This window comes from Silurus aristotelis (assembly GCF_946808225.1).
Source record: "Silurus aristotelis genome assembly, chromosome: 13".
Taxonomy (NCBI): Eukaryota; Metazoa; Chordata; class Actinopteri; order Siluriformes; family Siluridae; genus Silurus; species Silurus aristotelis.
The window spans coordinates 1602912-1628460 of NC_139586.1; the positions used below are offsets into that span (position 1 = coordinate 1602912).

The 25549-nt window shown below is 40.4% G+C and overlaps 2 protein-coding genes across 5 annotated transcripts in view; one reads left to right on the forward strand and one right to left on the reverse strand.

The window, feature by feature from the left end:
* slc4a10a (solute carrier family 4 member 10a) overlaps window positions 1-25549 on the forward strand; it is a 352554-nt gene that overhangs the window by 228365 nt on the left and 98640 nt on the right. The window lies entirely within an intron of this gene.
* Window positions 1-25549, reverse strand: part of thsd7bb (thrombospondin, type I, domain containing 7Bb) — a 195005-nt gene that overhangs the window by 163787 nt on the left and 5669 nt on the right. For all 4 annotated transcript variants that reach the window (XR_014536237.1, XM_083557751.1, XM_083557752.1 and 1 more), the window contains exons 2-3: window positions 18858-19011; window positions 764-1592 (exon numbers count right to left, since the gene is read on the reverse strand). Coding sequence is in view for 3 of the 4 variants with exons in the window: in XM_083557751.1 (XP_083413877.1) it covers window positions 764-1592; window positions 18858-18984 (956 nt within the window). In the remaining variant the exon portion in view is untranslated. The remainder of the gene's footprint in view (window positions 1-763; window positions 1593-18857; window positions 19012-25549) is intronic.

A 25549-nucleotide genomic window follows, 5' to 3' on the forward strand; every position in this document is an offset into this window, starting at 1 on the left:
TGCTCTATAAACAGAAAGTCCCAGTATCGAACCCACAGAAGCCTGTGATTGGCTAGTATCGCCATGATTGACCGCGAGAAAATGAATGCCACTTCTTTATTGGGTGGGAGAGAAAGTGTTAGAAAGGCCAGATACTCATTGATCAGGCAGCTCTCTCTCTCTCTCTCTCTCTCTCTCTCTCTCTCTCTCTCTCTCACACACTCACACACACACACACACACACACACACACACACACACACACACACACACACACACACACACACACACAGTATGAGCTCTTGGTTTTTTTTTCTTAGACAGCAGCAGATGCATTTGTTTCATGTAATATTGGTTCACATCTTACACTTTTATATTGCATAATGCCGGTCATAAAGTTTCAAGTCTATTTATCATATTTTGTGAGAACACTATGTAGTAGGTTGAAAACCTAATAAAAACCACACACACACACACACACACACACACACACACACACACACACACGTTGCACATTTCATATTAAACCTGTGGGGAGACTGAGAACTGTAAACAGAGCGAAATATTCCTGCAGTCAGTTGGCATTTTCGAAAACAAACACACACAGTGGTGAGTATTAGCTCTGAGTGCGTGGATGAATTACTCACATAATCAGAGGAGAGCAGGGCTTAAAATAACCAGGCATGGAACGAACCGAAAAGAACCATCTGTACTCGCATAAGAGCCGAAGGTAAAACAGAGGTACACGGCTGCCATGTTTGGTTTATTCGTTAATTTGAACTCACCTCAGCAAGGCGTTCTTGCCATCGCTTTTCGTGCAACGAACCTGGCGCGTCTGGTAGCCGACGTGAATTTCCCACGGCGCCTTGAGGCTTCTGTGGTGGTCATGATGATGATGCTGTGAGTGGATATTCCCCATGATCGTGTGTGATGACTTGAGCACTATGTGCCTACTCGGATTATTACTGAAGTCCACCATGGTCCTTCCACTGGGCATTGCGCCTTTGCGTCTGCAAGGACTCCAAGGTCCTGCCCACAAGCTGTAGCTGTGTTTGTGTTGCTCGTAGGGACACTGGGCGGTGTTCTGGCTGCAGGGACGAACCTGTGTAAGGCTCGGACATGCGTCTCCGCCGTAAAGAGGAGGGGCCAACACCTGTCGTGTGCGGTGCTGTAGAGCAGGAGCGCAGGTACGGCTGCAAGGTGACCAATGAGAGAATGTCGAAACGACGCAGTCGAGCGGGCAGGGCAGCAGACACACCCTCTCAGGCTCGGGCGTCGGAGAAAAGGCTTGGCACACGTGCGAGCTCACATCGGTGCCGTTCGAACGAAGTACACACGTCGCGGTGCGCCTCTGCAGGCCTCGCTGCGCCGTCACACACTGCTCAGACGCCAGAGGAGGAGCTGGAGAACAAGGACCCCAGGCAGATGGTTGCCATTCAAACAGCTGGCGCTGCCACTCACACACCTTCGCACATGTGCGCTGGAGGGCAGGACGCTTCCAGAGGTGACAGTTGGATTGGTGGGTGCTCCAGCCCTCGGAGTGAACACACCACACAGGGCGAACCTGCAGGCCTGCAGAGCCACACTCTGAAGATATGCACTCGCCCCATGTGCCTTTAATTGGAGACAGAGAGCGAAAAACATACACTAGAAGGGTTAAACTTATTAATGTATGAAAAAAATATGCATTTATACTCATTCATGCAATTATCCAACCAGACATCAAACATAGGCCTTACAATTTGTACAGGGACGTCAGCATTTTCAGACGTTTCAGTGTAGATAAGCAACTTTTGGAAAATAATTGAAAACGAAAGTGTGGACACGGTGCGTTTTTATATGAAAAAGCCATTTTCTAATTTATCCGGATTAGTGTAGATGTAGCCGCAGTGTGATTGTGGTTTTATGGGATTTTCCCTGTTTTGTGTTGTGTTGTGCCTTCTGAGATGCTATTCTGCTCACCACAGTCGTAACAGAATGATTAATTTTCCTATTGCAGCTGTGTTCTCGTTCTCCTCTGATCTCTATCATTAACGAGGCAACAGAACCACCGCCTACAGGATGCTTTTGCATGCTTCTGTATGAACAATCGAGACTGTCCATGTGATTATTCTCAGGAGATCAGCAATTGAAACACTATGACCTGCTCAAACCTCTATGTTTGGTGCCAACAAACATGTCATAGTCAAAGACCACCAAGATTTTCAAGATTATGTTTTCCCCTTCCATTATTTAAATATGGTCAGGGCTCATTCAAGGTCTTCCACTTTAACCCATGTAAAGCATATGTTCATGGAGGTGGCTTTGTGCACAGGCACCATGTCATGCTGGAACAAATCTTGCTCAAGTAAAGGGAATTTTTATTATGTTCCTGCATCCAGTCACATCCTATACAAGTATGTGCCTCCAATAGTTCTGGCTGGAAAATTCGGGTGTCCCAAATCATGAAAATCATGATATTTATACAAAAAGAAAAAGCAAACCCCATTGTAGAATATTACTGCAGTGAACCTGCTAGATCATATAAGTGTTCCTGTAATAATAGAGGAAGGATGGGGGTTCTAGAGGTTATTGGGGGTTATACAGGAATCGAATGCTTCCCAGAAACAATGCATGACATCATCATCAAGGCCTGGGCTTCATATCACTCTCAATTCCCTGACCACAGACACATTAAGGAGGTTAGATGAGAGTGTGAAATCAGATTCAGTAAGAAAGAGACTTATATGGAGACTAGAATACTATTGTCAGCCTTCAGTCGGTGTAGGCTTTGCTTTTTTCTGGTGGGTCCTTTAAGCAAGGACCATCGACTGCTCAGGTGTATAAATGTGTAATTCGGCTCTGGATGAGGCCAAATGGCATAAATTTAAATGAAAGGTAAATGTTCTTCCAAGCTTCATCAATATCAAAAATTGATAAGGAGGTGTAAACTTTTGCAAGACAATATGGTAAATTTGTCACAATTATTTTTTTGGCACAAACCCAAAAAAAACCATTGTACCCACCCTATTGTACAATAATCAGGTTAATTACTGATTACTAGTAATGAGCTTAGTGGGCTTCAGTCTAATATTTTTGCACTTGTATTGCACTTGGTCCAGTACAGTCCAGTAAGCCATAATTATTTCACAAAGACCTGAAATAATGCTAAAGTTGTCCGTCTGAATTGGACAAGATTAATCACTTTGGGTTTTGGACATCATTAAACAAACCTCCTGGACAGTTCCAGAGCTGCAGGGTTTAAAATCTCTGGCCCGATAAACCTCGCTGGTGAGATTTACTCTTACCGCTACAAATTGTTCCTATCGCTGGGTAATGGTTGTAAATGTACCAAACAGGTGAAGGATGCACCTATAGCTTAGTGAAAGCAAATGAGAAAAGTATATGTCTTTCTTGTGTGGCTGAGTCTACAAGAATTCCAGCAAAAGTAGCTTTTATCAAATGTTGAATTACAGAAGGTACATTAACAAGCCCGGAAGGCATTATTTGCTATTCGAACTCTCACTAAACCTTGGCAGAACATCAATTCCAGCCTGTTTAATTGGATTCATGTTTAAAACTCTACATGTGAGTCCCTGGACAATCCTATACAACCATTAGTGTATGCACATGTTTCATCAATGCCGACCTCCTTACCGTTCCTTCGACCAGGAAACTGGCAGATTAAATGCTTTACGGCTGAAACTTTGGAATTTGTTAAATACTTAGTGGAAGAAACACCCAAAGGACCGATTACCAAATCTGTGTTTACTGAACAAACACGGATGGGCTCCGGTCAATAACTGTATCCTTTAATGTGTATCTATTTGTACGGTTTACCTGATAAAATGTAATCCTTTGAAAATGTGGATGCATGCAGATATAAACCAGTAGTACTATTTTGTGTTCAGAGGAACCATTGTAGGCAGTGCTTTCTGAACATTCCGTTACTCATTTAGTCCCCTACTCTTCTGGAAAGATGTTCCACTAGATTTTGTGGAGATTTGTGCTCATTTAGCTGCAAGGGTGTTAATTAAGGTACTGATGTAGGTGAAGTGAGGAGGCCTAGGGTGCAGTCAGCATTCCGATTCATTCCAAAGGTGTTTATAGCTCTACAGCAATGAGATCTTCCACTCCAGCCATGTAAATCATATTTTCATCAAGCTGGCTTTGTGTCATGCTGGAACAGGTTTGATTCTTCTAGTGAATGGGAAACTTCATGGTCACCACATCCAAAGACCTCCCATACCATTGTGTTCCTCCAACTTTGTGCAAACACTTTGAGGAAGAACCACATATGGCTGGAAAACTCAGGTGTCCCAATCCTTTTGTCCATGCTGTGTATTTCTGGTCTATGTTCCTAGTTATCGTAACTGTTTCGTCATCTAGTTTTTTGTCAAGTCAAGTCAAGTCAAGTCAAGTCAAGTTTATTTGTATAGTGCTTTTCACAACAGACATTGTCTCAAAGCAGCTTTACAGAAAACAACAGTTAAGGTAAATGGTGTGCGTTTGTCCCTGATGAGCAAGCCGTTGCGACAGTGGCAAGGAAAAACTCCCTTAGATGATATGAGGAAGAAACCTTGAGAGCAACCAGACTCAAAGGGGAACCCATCCTCATATGGGTGACATCAAGAGTTTGATCATAAATATTTTTGTTTGTTTGTTTTTTGTATCCCCTTGTTTGGAGTAATCATAACCTCCAAAGTTGTGATATATTAAGGAACAGACAATAAAACAATAATTGCTTGATTCTATCATGTCAATATTCGCCAGAATCTCAAGTAAATGGGTCTTTGTTTCTCGACGCTGTAAAAAATGTATTGTCCTGCAGGCTTGCACCGTTGGTAAGGTGTTCTTTATACAGTATATCCAGAACCCCCAATAATCAGGCAGAACATTATGATCACCTGCCTAATATTGTGTTGGTCCCTTTTTGCTGCCAAAACAGTCGTGATCCATCGATCATCAACAGCATGAACTCTTCTTCAGCAGTTTGAGATACAGGAGCTCGTCTGTTGAATTGGACCAAAAGCGCCAGCATTCACACCCCACGTGCATCAATGAGCCTCGGCTTCCTATGACCGTGTCGCTGGTTTACCACTGGTCCTTCCTTGAAGTACTTTTAATAGATACTGATGACTGCAGACTGGGGAGATCCCCTGACCCAGTCGTCTAGCCATCACAATTTGTCAAACTCCTGCTTCTAACACATCAACTTTGAGGACAAAATGTTAATTTGCCAAATGTCAAATTGTCAAATCTCTTTCCCAATCCATCCATTGTCATAGTAGCGCAAAGCAGACAGATGAAAAGAGAAAGAGATCATGTTTTTACCCATGTGCATGAGGGAGAAGCAGCTAGTGCTTTATGTGGGCAAAAGGTTTGGATAATAAAATGGTGCATTGGAAACAGCAAAACCCATACCCATATCCAACAAGTCCGTCCAAAAAAATAAACTATATTCTGTTTGCTCTAGATTAGTTTTGTCACAATAGCTAACTCTGAAACTCTTCTGCAGGGTCTTAACAAGACCAAAGATCAAAAGAGGTTTGAAGATTAAGTCTTAAATTCACTGTTCTAGGCCTTATATCATTTTAAATAGGTCCTAATTTTCGGCTGTCTATGTAACGCTACCTCTAATGCTTATTGAAATTCTCCTGCAGCACTTTAGAAGGTTTTTTTGGGGGGTTTGTTTTCATTGTGTTGTCTTTCACAGGTCCAAATGTAATTTACTGTATTACAACTAGAAATGAGACAACCATGCAACAGGCAATCAGCTTTCTGTCAGGCTTATTCATTTTGACTGTATGAAAAGACCAGTGAGGGGGGGAATTGCATCGCATTTGATGCCCCATTATTCTTTATCTAACTCTGGTTATAGGTACAGAAAAAGAAATACCACCGAAGAGTATAATGTGGCAACCTACAGTTCATGCATTTCTGACCTACACAATAAGTCCATTTAGTGTTTACTACAGGGGTCTCTAAACCTTTTTCTGTGAGAGACACATTATTTTTCCTTACTTTAATAGGGGGCTGTAACAGAAAAAGACATGGGCTGGAGTGTATTATTGGTCTTTCTGCATATGTGTCTCTTTGGCTGGTTCCATAGTGTCAGCGCGGATTGTATTCTTTGAACACAGACATTGTTTCTTGACCGATGAGACAAATTTCTTCATCCAAAAAAATAGTCAACGTTTGGTTAAAGTCCTTGATATTTAAAATTACATTTTCAAAATCTGTCTCTGGCATCGTTCAAAGAGCCGATCCATATGTGGGAGCTGTAGTTTGGGGACCCCTAATCTACTACATGACATGTTTTGTATTTCAGCACCATTTACTGAACAGCACCTCAACAATGATGGACCTGTAATTTATGGACATTTGATGATGAGGACGAGGTTCCCTTTTGAGTCTCAAGGTTTTTTCCTTGCACCATCTGAGGAAGCTTTTCCTTCACCACCATCGCCACTGGCTTGCTCATTAGGGATAAACTTGCAATTTAAACTCATATCCAAATCTATAACCGCTTTATCTCTGTAAATCTGCTTTGAGACAATGTTTATTATTAATGTCGCTCTGCTAATCTCTACTGATAAAAGTAGTCCTTATTTTTGGTTATATTAAAACCCTTCTATTGACCTGCACAATTTGCTGCCACATGATCATGATCAGTATAAATGGCATTCCTATCAATCTGAACAGTATAAATATTTCAACACTGGTTCCGTAATGACAATTTCAGGTCTGACAACTGACTTTATAGCTTTATATATTTATGCGATATTTCTAAATATTTACAGCAGTGCCATGACAGTTATTCATTTATTCATCCAGTTCAGTAAATGCTTTATCAGCTGCCACCCCCCCCCCCTTTCCCGTCGTGCATCACGAGAGAGTTATTTGCCTCTTTATATAAACCCTGAGGTCAAATGTGTATTATATTTCTGCTTACAATCCTCCTATGAATACTTCAGCGCATGATTCAATGCTTCGGCTTCAAATACAGCACAAGTGAACAGGGTTTGTTGTGTATCAGGAATGCCCGGAGAAATAAGACCTCGGGCTCAATCCAGTCTTAATTGGGGTACATTCATTTTCCGCTGCGAATGTTTTTATCGATTTATTCTGCTATCGCTTTTCTTTGCCATATATATACATTTATATTCGAAGCAATAGCGTTCAGTAGCGTAAATTCCATAACAGGATCCTATTCCTATTGTTACAGTTGTTCATCAAGATTGCATATTATAATAGTATTATAAAAGAACGTGTTGCATATGTCCACGTGTTCCTGTGAATATAAGAATCCTGTAAGCGGAATTCATCATTAATTCAAAACTGAATGTCATTGTGGTGTTATTTTATAGATCGGGTGATCAGTCTATACTCATAGAGGACCCCTAACAAACGTTTGAGGACACCTGACCTTTCCTGCCATAAGTGGTTCTTCTCCTAACTGTTACCACAAAGATGGAGGCACACAATTGTATAGTATGTGGCATTTTGCGTTCACTTGAACTTAGGAAAACAAAACCCTTCCAGCATGGCAATGCCCCTGTGCATGAAGCGAGCTCCATGAAGATCTGCTTTACATGATTTGGAGAGAAAGAGTTTAAGTGTCCTGCTATGGAAATCCAGTGGAACATCTTCCCAGAAGAGTGGAGGGACTTAATAATAGCTGTTATAGTAACCTCCACTCTTCTGGGAAGATTTTCAGGTTCTGATGTAGGAGGAGGTCTGGGGTCCATTCTTATTAATCCCAAAGGTGTTCTATAGCTCCATAGCAGGAGATCTTCCACTCCAAACCCATGTAAAGTAGATCCCGTGGAACTAGGTTTGAATCTCCTCATTCAAATGAAGGGAAAATTCAGGCGACTGCAATCCCCTGAAAGTTGGGGGAAGAACCGCCGATCAGGTCCCAATTCTTTAGCCTATTTAGCGTAAAACCTGCAGAGAGGCAAAAAAAAAGTGTTTTTTATCCACTTATTTAAAAAGAAAAACCCCTCAATCTTCCTTATTGATATTACCGATATGAACTGATTAAATTCCATATTCATTAGCATTGAGTGCATACTGTATTTCTAATCAATGAACTTGTTCCGCTGCTCACACTCTTCTCAATATTTAAGTCCGTAATAACTGCTCTTTGCATAATTGCTTTTAAAAGCGTACATTATTACGCGTCTTAACAAGCGGGCAACGGCGCTGAATTAGCGAGAGCCAAGAGGGCAGGGAGCGTCAGCACAGAATGGCGATCACAGTAAGAATTATGCGGCCCGCAATGTTAATTAGAGTACGGTTAATTATGAAAAATCTTCATGGCTTTGCCGATGGGGCTGCAGATGGAATCCGAGGCTTGATTGATCTCGTTTTAGCAGAGTGGATAAATAACATCTCTCAGATGGGCAAGACATTTCATCCCAAGCCTGTCAATCAGGCTGTTGTCATAGCAGTGAAAAGCAGACAGATGGAGAGAGGGGTGAAAGGGAACGGGGAGGGTTCGTTCGCCGACGCGAGTGTCGCCCAGGGTAAAAGCTAAGTACGTCGATGGGGTTTGCATATGGATAACGGAGGCATGCCTGATACCGAATCAGGCAGGTCAGCGTATTTCCAACGGAGGTTCTCCAATGGATGGAAAAAAACAGAACAGAAAAGAAAAGGTCTGACGAGTGTTATTTTTAGATCATTCAGTTGTGCTTCGTGTTTTATCAAGTCATGCTGAAGAAAATCCTGTCATTTGTATTCCTTGGAGGTTTAACAAAGTCGCATCGACTAATTTCAGCCGACCACATGCTGGAACAGGTTCGAGTCTTCGAGATCAAGTGGAATTCTTCTGTCCATATAGTGCACTTATGTGCAAATATATGAGGTACCAATTGAAACAGTGAATGAATGCAAAGGGGAGGTGGGAGCTTAGTGGGTAAGACATTGGGCTTTAGATCCAAAAAGAGTTCAATTCACAGCCACACCAATCTGCCACTTCTGGACCTGTCAGTAAAGCCCTTATCCCAATAACTGCTAATTTGTATAACTGAGATAAATGCAAGTCGCTCTGGATAAAGGCGTCTGCTAAATGCCATAAATGTCATTGTAAATGTCTGATTTAGGAAGACAGAAAAGTCCCAAAAAGCCATTGTAAGTCATTCAAAAACATTTTTCCTTTCATTGTTTTTATATCAAAGTAAATGATTTGTGTGTCTTATATATATATATATATATATATATATATATATATATATATATATATATATATATATATATATATATATATATATTACATATATTTTTCCAGCTGATTATTAACCGTAGAAATAATCGAATGCAGCATTAATGCGACTTCTAGTTTTGCAGAACGGATTCGGTCTTGCTGTGCTGCACTTTAACGCACCATGGTTCCCATTCAGCTTCTAAATATCACCTCTCCATCTGAGAACCTCTTTCTCTGGCACGCCAATTTAGGGCACGGCATGCACTTTCGTACTCCGAGTGATCCGTTGAAAACCCTTCCTTTCGAAAAGAAAGTGTCCTTACTTAGAACCGAACCTTTCTATCCGTACAGAGCATGCTAAACTCTGGTCCTTTTATTTTCTTCAATTTTTTTGGTTGTGTTGTTGCTATGTGAATGCACCAGACAGCACCAATAAAATTCTTCCTGAAGAAAGGCAAATAAACTGTTCTCACCGACACTTTATCAGGAGGACCATACGTGTGCTGAGTAACCCCCCCACACCACTTCCAACAATTTTGCTCTAAGAACAATTCCTTACTTATGGACTGGAGTTGCACAAGGTGTTGGATATGTTCCTGTGAGGTGAGGTTCCAGGTGGGAGAGAATAAAATTTACTGCAGATTTGTCACTATCATATTCATGCTGTGACTCTACAAATCTACCACATTCCTAAGGTGTTCTATTGGATTCAGATCTGGGGGAAGGAGGCCATAACATTTTTTTTTTACTTATTGCCATGTCTATGCAAAAAGCTTGAGGTGACTTGGCCTATGCTTGGAGTAGCCATTATAGCAGGGGTCCCCAAACGGCACTCTTAACAATGCCAGAAGCATATTTAAAAATAAATGTAAAAAACATTGTTTTACTCATCATTTCTGTATTTAATAATATCTATAAAATCCATACCGATAGTTTTTCCGGCTTCTGGTCTGCTATCATTATGAGAGCGGCCTCTAGGGGCAAATCACTGACACCAGAGGCTGCGAGCTGCACAGAGAGCGCTATTTATTATTTATAATTTATTAATGATATTATTATAGTTATTAATTACTAAATCCATATGTAATTCCTCAAGCACATTTTTATGATTCTGTACAGTTTTTATTTAATTTTTTTTAAATAAAATTCAGTACTATTTTACTATTTTATATTTTATCCATTAGCCATTTTAAAAACGGTGGATCGATCAGTTATCGGCAAGAACGATCCATTCCAAGCTATGAAGCTATTATTTGTTCGATTCACCCACCCACCATATGCATAAGTAAGTAAATGTTCTCATTTTAATAGCAATGAATATGAACAAATATCCTTATGATAGTAATAATTTTTTTTTAATAGGCAATATTTAATAGGCAATATTTTGAACCCCGCGGCTTAAACAACGAATCGGCTAATTTATGGATTTTTCCTGGGTTTTTCCCGGTTTCACAAACTTCATGCCAAAAAACTGGGCGACATAACATTAGACCAATGAAATTTCCGAACGGAAACAAAAAAAACCCCACTTCACCTGTGTTCTGAGCTGCACTGCATCGGGAGAAAAACTTCCACCGGTGCTGATTTTTAAACGCACGACGATGCCAAAAGAAAAACTCTCGAGAAAAATAGTTGTGAAAGGAAGGAGGAAGACGGTGAACAATGACTTTCTTGTTCGGCTACTGTTTAGATACAAGCCGTTGTAACGCATTGAGTCTGGGTGAAGGAAGAGCTCGCTAACTCCAGTGGCAACAGAAATCATATAAGCACAGACAGGTTTCCAAAACTCGTGCTTTTTTATTTTTCTTGGCAACAGCGTTACGGGTTGGTCAAAGAAACTGAGAAATGAGCATCAGAAAATAATAAAGACATATTCCTCGGTCTTGGACACATGCAGTAATAGCGAAAAAATGCGGCGGCATGCTATTCCCAAAATACCGCTATGCTCCTAAAGGGGCCACAACATATTTCACCCATTACACAGTGTAACAGACACTGTCTTTCGTTAAAGCCTGTGTAAAGTTCATTAGTTTCAGTATAGACACCTGCGGCTTATTTATGTTCAAAATAAAAATCTTTGTCAAATTCAGTGGGTGCGGCTTATATATGGGTGCGCTTAATAGTGCGGAAATTACGGTAATTGTCTGTTCGGTGCAGAACAGCAGACCGACCCAGCCCCCATTACAGAAAGGAAAAATGATGTGGCCCTCAGAAAAAAAGTTTGGGGACCCCTGGTTTATAGAATTAGTAACTTATACTGTGATAAACAGTGTTAATGTTAAAAACGGGACTGGATTGGTAATAGATACAGTATTAATATTCTGAAATATTCAAACCAGCCTTTCCGGCAGTAGATCACATATATCCTCATTGTGATGTTTGATGAACTGAAGTTGAACGGAAGCTGAGCCATACAGACAAAACGATCTGGACACTTGACTTTTCCAGTTGTTAGTGCATTTGCTTTTAAAAGAATGACATTTCTTTTCGATGTTTTATTGTCAGGAGTGGAATAAGTGCTTTTTTTTATTTACTTTTTCTCTCTGTCTAACTACTCCATTATAGAAGCAGTGGTACGAATGCTGAGACAATGGATACGTAGCCCTGCATTTTGCTATTACCAGGAAGCACATTAAAATGCACCTAGTAATTGAACATTAAGCAAAGTGGAGCGTTTTTCTGATCCTTTTGTTCACGCTCTTTACCGGAACAATCCTAGTGTTACGGCTGACACGTGATGGAGTCGATTGTCACAAGAATTTACATCTTTTGTTTCGAAAATAAAAGTAAAGCCATTCTTGAAAGTGCAAAATTACAGTATTTATCTGTAATCGCTCCATACTTTCATTATATAACCTTTAAGCCTTAATAAAACGTGTCGAGCGAGTTTTCTGTTCATTTTCATGATTTTTTCATGATCAATTACGCAGTTTTAATGTCTTGATATATAATACGATCTATAGACATAAACTTGTATTTATAGATTAAAATGTGTTTTCTAAACCCACATACAGGCCATATTTGCTGAGTCTCCACTCTTCTGGGGAGATGTTCAACTAGATTTTGGAGTGTAAGATTTTGTGAGATCTTTTCAGCAAAAAGGGTGTTAGTAAAGTCGTGATGAGTGTTGAGGAGTTTTGGGTTGCAGTCAGCGTTAAGGTTCTTCACTGTTAAGGTTCTTCACTGTTCTTCATTGTAAAATGATATGTTCATGGAGCTGGATTTGTGATTAAATAGGGGACTAGATATGGAATGGTATGTTTAAAATTCACATCCAAATCTTATGGTCAGGTGTCCAAAATCTTTGGTCCATATATTGTATTTTGTATCATTTAACTCTACATTATTAATTTTAGAAAACCCTCTAATCAAAGTACAGGAATCATGATGTTCTGAAGCCAGAGAAGACTTGCTGCTCAGAAGGCCATACGTTCAAACCCCAGCACCAGTAACCAGCCTCATTTGGGACCGTGAGCAAAGCCCTTAACCTTCACTGCTCGAGGGGGCGCCATACCATGGCCTTGACTTCATAAGTTTGGATGTTGGAGTAAAAAGAATTTTGTGAGGTAAAAAAAAAACATTTTCATTTTTGAATATAAATGAAGACTTTTGTTTAGGATACTCATCTAGATGAAGATGATTTTTTTCTTGCCTACGCTATGTGGCTCATTTCCCACAACAAGCGAGTTGGCATTAAAGACAGATATGAATCACTTAGAGAAGCTTCCCGATAGACAAAAAAAAAAAAAAAAAGTAAAAAAAAAAAAGTAAAAAAAAAAAAGAAATTTGTTCGAAATTGTTCAATAAAGCTTGTAATGAGAATGTAGCCTAAGATGTAATTAAATTCAGGTCAATGCCTGAGCTTTAATCAAGTCTAAAAGCCTTTATTAAGAGTGCAGGAAAGGCGCTTTTTTTCTAATAATGAGAGTCTGTTGAGATCCCGCTATTAGAATAACGATCTCCGGGGAACGAGAACGGCGATATAAAACCGAGCGACGAGACGGAAACCCACAACAGCAAGAAAAACAACACAACAAAATGATCGTTTTCACAAGGACAATAGGTCTCTTTATGTCACAATGGCCTAGAGATCTCACACACACCACACACACACACATCAGTGAGAAGTGTGAAGAATGTCAGCTCTTGTCAGTAGTAACAATAGGGCAAATGACAGAATAATTACACAGTAATGGTCATAGAAGCAATTACAGTGTTCGTTTTCCTCACCCAGGTTTTGGCAGAGAGGATGTGAATACTTTTATCTTGTCATTGGTGTCGCTTGGAAAATGATGTCTAACCAGCTTAGGGGAAAAAAAAGCATGTGTGCACAAAAACTACGCAACTGAAAGACCGCCGGAAAAATGTAGCCGCGTCCAATCTGCTAGTTAGGATCACTATTTGGCAGCAACGGCATGACCTACCACATGGACCCAACAAGAATCCAGTCTGGTGGAATTGGTGGAATGATGTAGGGAATGGTTTCTTGGAACACGACGTGTTCATTGATTGCATAAATGCTTAATGAGACATGTTGCTAATCATGTGCACGATATTTATTATTTCCGAATGGCGACTCCCTGCAAGATAATGCGCCACAAACGAGTTTCATGAACTTTTCTGCTGGCTTAAACTTTTCAGAACTTTATCAGACTTATGTTTTAATATATTTTTGCCCATGAATATGTATTCAATTAATCCCAGTAGTCTATTCTTTTCGTTTTATAGAGTTTACGTTGGAGTTTTTATCCAATCTGATAGCCGTCACATCATGTGTTCCCAGGTTCAAACGTATCTCCATTGAAGGCCTTCAACACAAACACTGTGCAGTTAAAACTATTTCAAGACTGTTGGTTCAACCAATCAGGTTGCGAGCTGGATTCACTGAAGCGCTGTCCAATAATGTCAGTTCGATTTAATGGTGCACTAGTCAGAACTCGCAAACTGCATATGTAGCAAACTGCACAAGCTCGAATACATTCCTGTGGATTTGATAGCTTTTTTTTTTTTTCCTTCCACAACAGCTGACGGACGAGAAGAAATCGATTATTAGATCAGTTAATAGGACGGATTTTATCGTGAGGATCAAAGCAGTCACGCGTTTACATGAACCCTTTATCAGGAAAACTGTAATTCACTGAAAAAAAAATAAAACTTCTGAGCGAAGTTTTGATGTTTCTTTTAGAAATGATGTACAGTAGGTGCAGCTGTGGCTACAGTGAAAGAAGACGTGTTGAATTTTGTTCGTTGAGTCTCTTGCATTAGTAATGATATTCCTTCTCCCTGTATGAGATTCCTTCCTCCCGCGTCTCTCTATACCGCCGATGCTTTTTATAGCCGTGGCGTCGTAATGACGGTATTGAGAGGTGGATTGATTTATGCAGGACACCACTGAAGGCCTGGGGGTGAAATGCACGACCCAAGAGTGCGTCACAGTGAGTTTAGCGTTCTTCAGAATCACGTAGATCACCTTTGGGATTAGGGTTAGGGACATTCAAAAATAAACAAATCCACAGGAATTGCATCAAGGGATCTTTTGAACCTAGAGAACTCTTGCGGAATCAATTCAGGACAGTGTTCCTAATAAAGTGTTCAGAGATTTTATATATAGAAAGAAAGGAAGAGAATGAGAGCGAGAAAGAGAGAGAGATTGAGAGAGAGGAAGAGAGTGGGAGTTGTGATCGTACACCCATAATATTATGACACGGATTTTTTATATTGTAATAACATGTAATTTTCTGTGCTACTGGGTTTTATATTTATGTATATGTATATATAGATCTCCAAATACTCGACATGACAGCTAATATCTCTTCACTACTCTTTAGAAATGCAATATGATTCGCATAATTTGAAGAAAATGACTTCAGCTGCATTGTACTTTGTGCCAAGGGCATGCACTTACTGATGCGAATTCCTTTTCCTACCCCTGCCTTCTTTCTCTCTCTCTTTTTCTCTCTCACTCTCTTTCTCTCTCTCTCTCTCTCTCTCTCTCTCTCTCTCTCTCTCTCTCTCTCTCTCTCTGCTGCATGTGGGTGCTCCTGTATCAGAAGTGATATAGATGATAAGGTGATAAGAGACTGACGAATGCGATGAAATGGCATCTTGATATACTCGATGCATTACACACAGACAATAATCAGTGAAAAAATATTATTATTGTTCCCACATTTTATCTATATGCCATCATTTATTTGCATATATATATATATATATATATATATATATATATATATATATATATATATATATATATATATATATATATATATATATATATATGCATAGTGCCTCTAGCCAGATTTTATGAAAAAAATCATGATTTGGTGCCCAGTCCTTTCTCTCGAGGCCTTTCTGAAGAGTGTGTAAGATCAGAACCACGAGGAGAAAATGATCATCAGAAGACGGTGCTAATTTTATGGTAGCTTTTCTCTCTGTGCCCATTAAATAATCCAATTTCAAGACCAACTGTGAAGTAAATGGGAAGGTCATGAGTTCACATCCCAGCACCACTAATCTGCTGCTGGGTCTTAAAATTTTTGATACCACCCCTGTGTACACAATACACACGCATAACCTCCAAGTGTGTATAGGTGTTTGGTATATATAAGTGTGTGTGTGTGTGTGTGTCACTATTTGCTTCTTGTTCTCGCTGCAGTAATTAAAGAATTGAACGAACGAAAGGGCGTGGACGCGCGCTTAATTAATAAAGATAACAGAAAACAAAACGCGGAGAGGGATGATTGCGCCGCGAGACGCACGGCTTTATCACGTCTCCTTTGATTACCGCTCCAATTCTTTTTTTCTTCCTGTCCTGGGGGGGGTGGGAGGGGGCTATCGCTCCTATTCTTCTATTCTGTCTATCCGTCACCCGTAAAATGACCGCGAGAAAGGGGGAGAAACAAAAACAAGTCGTGGAATGAAAAAGGTCAAAAAAGAAAAATACAATGAAAGAAAAACGGAACGCTCAACAGAACCGCGGGTCCAGACGTGTTTTCAGCGTGTCCTTGCCCTTTGTGCCTGATCTTTCATGTCAAACGAGACAGGGCATCACGGCAACACTGACGTTGTCATGGCGATGGAGACGTCTCATTAGCGGGAGGGATGTTTTGCCTGGTAATGAAATGTACATGCACAAAGACTCATGGGATACGCAGGACGATTCGGATTGGCGCGTGTGTGTGTGTGTGTGTGTGTTTTTATTATTTTTCTTTTTTTTTTACTTTTTTGACCACATAAACACGGCTGCCAATCAAACCCTGGCTTTTTAAACGAATGCATTCAGAACCGATTTTCCTCTCTTTTTTTTGTCAGCGTTCGCTTGAAACTTTGAAGAATTCTAAACGAGCCGTTTGCTTTCTTTCGCATGCAGATTTGTTTGTGTGGCGCCACACTTTCTCGCTGTAGCAACACTTTAATAGCTGGAGCTCCTGCCCGATAATCCTTCTTCCCTTCAGTCGAAAAACGAGAAGGCCATTTACGACATCCTGTTAATGACATCGGACAGAGAGATGTGGCTCTCGGGGGGCAAACCCCAGCGACGACATCGACACATTTACATTTTTGCCTTCTTCCTTGCCTTTTGATCCACTTTTATCCTACCTTTTGGTCAGCCGAGTGTAATAAGAAGGAATACACTTCTCCTGACTGTAAGATTGCTATGTGCTTTTCGAACACGCCATTCCACATTTAGATCTTATTTGTTGTTATAGTATAACCTCCATTCTTCTGGGAAGATGTTTGACAGGATTTTGTTGAGATTTCTCTGAGATTCAGCCACAAGGCTGTTAGTAAATTCGGGTACTGATGTAGGTGATGTGAGGAGGTCTATGGGAAGCCACTCAAGATCTTCCAGTCAAACCCATGTAAAGCAGTTATACCTGATGAGCAGCCATGGCGAATGTGTAAAAACTCCCTTAGATGTTATGAGGGAGAAACCTTGAGAGGAACCAGACTAAAAAGGGAACCCATCCTCATTTGGGTGATATCAAGAGTGTGATCATAGTCTTCAAACAATACAGATCACTGGAGTGAGAACTAGATTATGAGTAATGATCTTTCTACAGACTTCTACAGTCATTTGTGGTTATAAAACCAGGAGCTACTAAGCAACTCATGAAACAGCTCAACATTTGCAATCATCACAGATCCAACACCAGCTCCTCCATGCCAGAGCCTTTAAACACTCAAAGAGGTCCAATGTCCTAACTCTACATAAAGTGGGATCCAGTTGGCGCTGGTACGTCTCTAGATGGTTCGGGATGTTTGGGGGGTCAGCATCTCCTTCTTTAAAGGTCCACCGTTGTCCCAATACTTTTGACTTGTTTTATGAGTAATATAACCATAACCATAACTAAAATCTCATTCTAGGCAATGTAGAAGTAATATGTTGTTTCGGAGTCAATAATTTAAGTCCCAATTTGAGAAGGTCCACTTGGACAGCATGTCCAGTTGGACCTCACATAAAACGAAAAAAAAAAAAAAAACCCACTGATTGGCTGAGAATGATTTGTTTTTTTCCAGTTGTCCTTCTTGTGAGACACATTAGTTTCCATGGTGCTAAGGATCTGTGTAGCAGTGGAGCTCCAGCTGGGCTGTAGGCTCTGGCCATTCTTCTCACATTACACGCACAGATGGACCAAAACGCTTCCTGCTACAGATTCACGTTGCTGATGGGGATCAATACAGCTTTGTATTTATTTGCTATGTATGATTTCAACGTGTCCTGTAGCTTATAGAACACACACTGATGGCCTCATGTCCGTCACGTTCTGACACAAGCGTCTAGACAGAGATCCCGAGTTCGAAGCTTACAAAAGGGTTCAAATATGGATTTGAAATGCATTTAATACTTTTTTTGTGTTGCATTGTCACCATTGTTTCGCCTTTAAGATCAATAAATTTAATATAGCAGGTTAAATAAATATATATATTTTTTATTATAAAATGATATATATATATATATATATATATATATATATATATATATATATATATATATATATATATATATATATAAAATATATGTTCCACTTGATTTTGTGTAGATTTGAGCTCATCTATGCACAATGGCATTAGTAAAGTCAGGTCCTGATGAGATGAGGAGACCTGGAGTGCGTTCACATTCATCCCAAAGGTGTTCAATAGGGTTTAGTTCAGATCTCTATAGCAGCCCATTCAAGATCATCAGTTCAAACCCGTGTGAATCATTTCTTCATGGTTTGTGAAACAGGTTTGGGTCTCCTAGTTGTAGTAAAGGAGGACATTTTAATGCAACGCATCCAAAGGCACCTTATACAATTGTGTGCTTCTAACTAGATGTTCCAGTGGATATTTGGTGGTTTTGGTGATTGGTGCTCACTCAGACACATAGGTGTTGGCCTGGGGTGCAGTCAGCCTTCACATTAATCTCAGTAGGATTGAGGTCAGCGCGCTAAAGCTGGAGATCTTCCACTCTTACCCAGACGCAAACCCGCAAAACAGACAAACTTCCACTAAAATCTCTCGAAATTGATGGGAAAAAAAACACACTTATTGCTTCCAAATCACACAATTGAATCTTTAGAACCAAAAAAAGAATGTCCAGCAACATTTTAGTGGACCGGTAACTCCTCGAATAGCCTCGGCTCACTCTCGGGTTTAGAAACGCCTGAAAAATCGAGCGGGCAGAGCAAGAAATGAAGTCGCACCTGCTTTCCATGAGAATGGATTCTTCTTGGGAACATCCGTGCTCGCTGCGGTGGCAATTAGGGAGAGGCAGAGCAGAGAGTTCTGGATGGAGGAGAAAAAGACCAGGTCGTGCTTCAGAAACCACATCCTTCCTTGCGTTCGGCTTCGACACCCCTGAAAAAGAGAGAGCGAGAGAAAGAAAGAGAGGAGCACATTGAGATTTTAAATTAGCGGTCATTAATTATGAGTCCCAAGGACTTGCAGTAGCAGCAGGGCTTTGGTCATTTCTTTGCTTTTACACACCTAATTAACCTAGCGATTAAGCGGAGGGTTGAAACGGGGTACTTTTAAGGAGCCATGTTTTCTTCTTTGAAGTGCCACCCTGTGGAAAATGTGCCCTCATTAAATCGTGTGTTTCGGAAAGTGGGAACGTTTGGAAATAACTGCGTGGTCACCCGAGTGTGAGATACATAAGATGTTAAGAATAAGCTCCACTCTGCTAGGAAGATGTTCCACTAGATTTTGAAGTGTGCTTATGGAGATTCATTCAGACACATAGATGTTCAGTAGGGTTTGGAGCGCTGCAGAAGGAGATCTTCCACTCCGATCCATGGAAAGCTTACAAGCCGGCTTTCATTGTCATACAGAAATAGTTTTGGGTGTCGGAAAAAATCGAACGCCTCCCATTAAAAGCGTTAAACAGTTTGGCGAAGAACTGCATATGGCCGGGAAAAAGTCATACTAAATACTAAATACGTTCGTCCCTGCAGTGTGTATGAGAAAAGCACAGTGCAAATCCCATCTCCAGATTTTCATGTTAAACCGGATTTGATTAAATTGCATTCTTCTCGATACAACACCGGTTTCGCTGCTTCAGGATCCGAATGCGCATAACGAGAATCCGAACTCTGCCGGACACCACATTCGTAGACGACCATTCACACGCAGGCACGTTTCAGCAGGAGGAAAACATAATGTGTCTGCAGTCTCCTGCTTGAGCCAGCCACAGAAAAGGCTCTCTCAGTTGGAGAGGTGATATTTAAGAATTGAATAGGGAACTCAGAGAGATAGAGAAAGAGAGGGTTATAAGAGAGAGTGGGAGAGAGCACGATGAATCCGTTCAGCCAAAAAAAAAACAAAAAAAACCCGCATGAGTCAGATTCACACCATGAAGAAGAAGAAAATAACCGAGAGATAACACGCCGCCATGTCATTATATGACTCCAGTTTTCTCTCTTGTCCGCAGGAACACAGAGCAGACGAAAGTACACGCAAAGTACACAGCTCATTAAACCCATGTCCTCCTGGAAATGTGTTTCAGGCTAGACGTGAAAGCAAGCCGTGCCACAGAAAATAGTTTTTTTTGTTACCGTGTGCTCTAGTTAGCAGTGATTTATTTACGCCGGCAGATTGCATGTTAACCCGATTCTCGTATTAAATGTGAAACGTGTTTCGGCTCGAAACCGCGGCAGACGAATCTACCGAATCAAATCGATGGCTCTTCGATTGATGCAGACACTTCATCTTCGCCTGTGTTCCTTTCAGTACACGCTGTTGTTGTTTTTTTTAAAGAGAGAAACAAATAATTGGAGATGTTTATCAGAAGAAATACATGTGGAATTTCCCTCCAAAGACAATTGATGCGCAGAAGAAGGACCATGGTTAGTTAAGCATGAACTAGATGGAGCTCTGAGAGGAAGAAAACAACTACTACTACCAAAAAACCCCCCCAAAAAACATACAATATGAATCTGTTGGACAGTAAGAGTTCATCTGGAGTTCTACGGATTTCTCCAACCAGCGCAGGATCGAAATCGTCCTTGATTTAAAGGGATCCTGGGAAAAACCAGACACAATATAAATTAGCCTGAAAATCAGCACGCTGGGTATTTAAGCCTGCGAAGCCTTCAAGTGTGTCTGAATCTGATCAGACACATCCAATTAAGTCATTGCAATGGTGATTGGCTGTCTCTCTCGCTCTCTCTCTCTCTCTCTCTCTCTCTCTCTCTCTCAGTGTCCTTCGTGCTGTTATCTAAACGCAAATCTGATTTGCATTTACGCTTCAAAAACAGGTCAGATATGAAGCTTTTAATGCTCTTCACAACAAACGACTGGATCATTGGTCAGGAAATTAGCAACAATAAATGAAATGCTAAAGGCGGGTAAGAGTGGGCAAGCATGCGGGCAGAAAGACGAGACACTAATGTTTTAATTAATGTTCACAATATAATATAACATAATATAATATGACACATCCCAGTATAGTTTAACATTTAATAATTGTTATATAATATACATTAAATGATGTATCCATAATATACTGAAAAAAGTTTGAATAAAGTAAGTTTGGACTTTTGAAACAATATTTACACACACACACACACACACACACACACACACACATAAATGTGAGTAAAGGAGACTTAATTATTAGAACGTAATATAGTATATATAGTTGTGTATTGTATACATATAGTATTCATAATGAATAGAATGCAATATAATATAACTGTATTATATAACTAATATAATAATGAGTTTTTTTATATAAACACACACACACACACACACACACACACACACACACACACACAGCAAATTTTCTGCCCAGTGATCCAGACCATTAAAAGCTTCATATTTTGATATTTGAGGTTTTTTTTTTTGTTTTTTTTTTGCTCAGGAGCGCACAAACATTTAAGTCATTTTGGAATGTTCAGTCGTTTCTCAGAGGAAAAACTCCAGAGTTATTCCAAAAGATCCTGTGGATTGTCTCTAATCTGCCTCTTGAACTGAATCCTTTTGATCTCATTCCCAGTATTCAGTTCCATGCCAGCGGTCCTTCTGCTGTCTCCTCCCATCTTAAACACACACAGACAACACTTCTGTGCTCTTTTATCTCTGCACCGTTGGAGAACAATATTAATTTGTGGAGTTCATAAGCAGAGCATAATTGCGGAAGTTATTGAGTCCTCAGGGTGTGAGACGCAGAGGCCGGTAATGGCCCTTTTTTCGGCTATCAGACCTTCAGCTGTTATTTCCGTCTGCCCGTGGAACACATAAACGTCTGCAGACTGACACTTAGCGTTGGCCTGGACACTTCGGGTTGGGACTCTTGGCCAAGCCTGAGTAATTACAAAGCTAATCATTTCAGACACGAATCCATTCAAAGACACACGCACAAAGACGGACCTCCGAAAATGTAGCCTGATTAAAACGATCAATCTTTTTTTTTCTTTAATTAAATAGATTTATTTTCAAAACAGGAAGTATCTGTTAGGACGTCTGATTAAACTGTTTGTTTGACTAATTAAAGGCAAACCTCCTTTTCATTACATGAAGCATGATGTAGGCAAAGAGACACATGTTTCCTCCATATTGTTGATGTGTTCCTGATTGATCAGATGATGCTGAAGTTCTATAACCGCAGCTCTAAAAGTTGTCTGGAAGGTTGTTCGAATACCTTCAGGTTTCTATAGTAACAGTTGTTCCAGCATGACAATACACCTGCGCACAAAGCCAGCTCCATGACCTCGAGTGGAATCTTCTAGAATGTTCTAGATCTTTCTTCTTTTAGACGTGTGGACGTTATTATAACAGCGCATGGAAATTTAAAACGTGGATGAAATGTTCAAAAAGCTTTTAAAGTGTATATACGATATGAAACACCTCTCAGGTTCTAACAGAACTTGCTAATATTCGCCTTTCCTCGTTTGCACGTTTCTAAATACCAGAGAAGTTTATCGAACCCGATTGCTAACGCCTTTGCTTTAATTAACCTGGACGAGACTCGAATTAACCTCAAGCTCCTGCATCTGGAATGCTGCGCAGATGTTGCCTTTTCATCGAAATAAATAAATGAGTAAACAAACCTTATCTAAATAATAGCCTTACAGCAAAAGGTCTTCGGTCGTGATATCAGCAGGGAGCTGGGAAAAAAAAAAAAAACGGCTAAATATCAAAGAATCTTTGTTGAACTATGATCATCATGACCCCATGAGATCCGAGATTGCAGAAATAACCTTCTACATATGCCGTTTGTCCATCGTTTAAAGGCTCAGGCATGGAGGAGTAAATAAACTTTAATTGAATCTGAATGACCATGGAAAGATGGAATTCAGACTCTAAGAGGTCTGGCACCTGCCACTTCTCATGTGCTCTGTGCTGCTGTTTTTAGAGCTTGTGGTTGTGATCGGTACTGCAATTGTATATTCAGGTCCTGAATGAGGGTCTACCATCGTGCACGTTACACAGACTTGTTGTGTTTGATGAATGTTGCACAAAATTCACAATGGAGGATTAACAGGACGAAGGAACCAATTAGAAAAGGAACGGGTCTCTGCGGTCTTCGGCGCATGTGTGTTAAAGCTCAAGCAAGGAACGTATTTATTTGTCCTTTTCATTGGACACCTCCTGAAATGGCCACTAATGTCTAATCAGTTGTGGTTTTCTGGTTCTACCTTGTCATGGAGGTGTAAAATGAGGGACGAGGGGGTGAGGCTCGACAAAGGCAAATCTTTTGCCATGGAGGAGAAATCTCTGAAAAGGTTCGAGAGAGAGTGCTGAGTCGGCATTCTTTGTCCAGTTTTATTCAGACGCTGAGTCAGCGTGATGATTTCAAGAATCTGAACCTCCACCCCAGAAAAATGATACAAAAAAAATAATTCTGTTGAAGTTGCTTCAAAGAGGAACATTCTAGCTTGGGCTCACATCCTCTGTACTATCGTACATCCTATCATGATCGACCACATATTCTATACGTACTATATGAACAAAAGTATTGGGACCCCTGACAGCCCTATTATTTGCATAAACTTGGAGGACGTCTTTGGATACAATAGCATGAATTAGTCCCTTTCCTTGAAATAAGAGAACTTGATTTATGAAGATATCCGACCAAGCACACTCCGAAATCTAGTGGAACATCTTCCCATAAGCATGGAGGTGCGACATGAACACACTTGGGATTGATTGGACCACTGACTGCACCCCAGGCCTCCTTGCATCACCTACATCAGTACCTGTACTTTACAACCTTGTGGCTGAATGAGCACAAATTTAGTTTACATGGATTGATTCAAAATCTAGTGGAACATCGTCCCAGAAGAGTGGAGGGTATTATAACAGCCAATGGAGACTCAATGTGGAATGTTCAAAAAGCCACTTACCAGAGCCACTTCCATTTATCTCATTCATACATCTGAGCAGCCATGTGGTTAGGGGCCTTGCTTAAGGTCTTAGCTTGGTGACGCTGGGATTTGAACATATTACCTTCGAATTTTAATCTACCACCTCCCTATGACAAGTGACAATTGTCAGTTCGGATCGTCGTCAGAAATGCTCATTAAACCTAAAAATGTTACCCCTTAGGAAAAAATATTATTAATTTAGATGATATCGTCACAAACTCCCATGTCCATGGTTATTAAACCGATTAACTATCCTAATGTGATCACCTATTTTGTGTCTTATCTCTATTGTTTTCTGATTTAGATCCTGTTATTTTTCTTTTTTCTTTGGCTTCATGCCTATCCCTGTTTCCTGTTCTCTATTTCTCTTTGTACTTCCTGGTTATGACATTGATGCCTTTACCTGATGAACCGAGTACTACTCCTGTTACTACACATTAATAACACGTCTGGAATGAACGAGAAGAATCTCTGGTGCGATTTTGAATTTTTTTTTTGGAGGCTTTTAAATGTTTTCCAACTAATCCTTTCATCCCAGAAACCATTCCTCTGTGCACACCATCAGGCTCCATCTGCTCAATCATTTCTTCTCGTGACTTGTGCGCACGTGTGTGCGAGCGTGTGTGTGCGCACGCATGTGCATGTGCGCGTGTGCGCCTTTCAGCATAGAGTAACAGTTGACATGGTGATGAATCATGGCGTACAGTGACATGCTAAACTGACCTTCCCTGCTGTCGAGTCAATTACTGTTCAATTAGGACACGGGGAACTGGTGGAGAGCTCGGAGCAGAAGCATATGGCAGATACGCACTAACCCGCTGCAGGGATGCGCCACAATATCCCGGCGTCGCGAAAAGTGCAAAGTGAAGCCTTTTATAGCAAAATCCGGAATTGAACGTGTGGTTAGGAATGAGCAATATTGAAAAATGTCATTTTAGAAGAACCGAAGAAGTACTCCAGCATCGAATTCAGTTCTAAAGTGAAAGTATACAATGATTTGCACAAAAAATACAACCCCAGTTAAAAAAAAAAAAGGTAGGACAATGTGTCAATATGCATGATTTGCAAATCTTATAAATTTACGAAAAACATTCTAAGACAAAAATTAAGGTCATTTTGAATTTGATGTCTGTAACAGGTCTCCAAAAAATTAGGAACATCACATCTTCTGTCTATATACAGGAGAAATGAGAAGACGAGTTGCTGGAAGAGGAATGTTGTCCCATATGTTGTGCCATATGTTGTCCCTTGGTGTCTGATACCCGATTCTAGCTGCTCAGCGGTTCAGGGTGTCCTTTGTTGTGTTTTTTGTTTCCACTCTCTATAGACTCTATATAAGACGGAGATCTTCCTCTTCGACCCACGTTAACGGTTTGTTTACGGGGCATGTGGGTTTCCAAGAAGGGAAAATCTCATGCCACCGCATTTAAAGACATCCTATAAAACTGTGTGCTTCCAAATGTGGGCTCACAGTTTGGGGAAGAACCACACAAGGCAGGAAAAGTCGGGTGTCCGAGTCATCATGA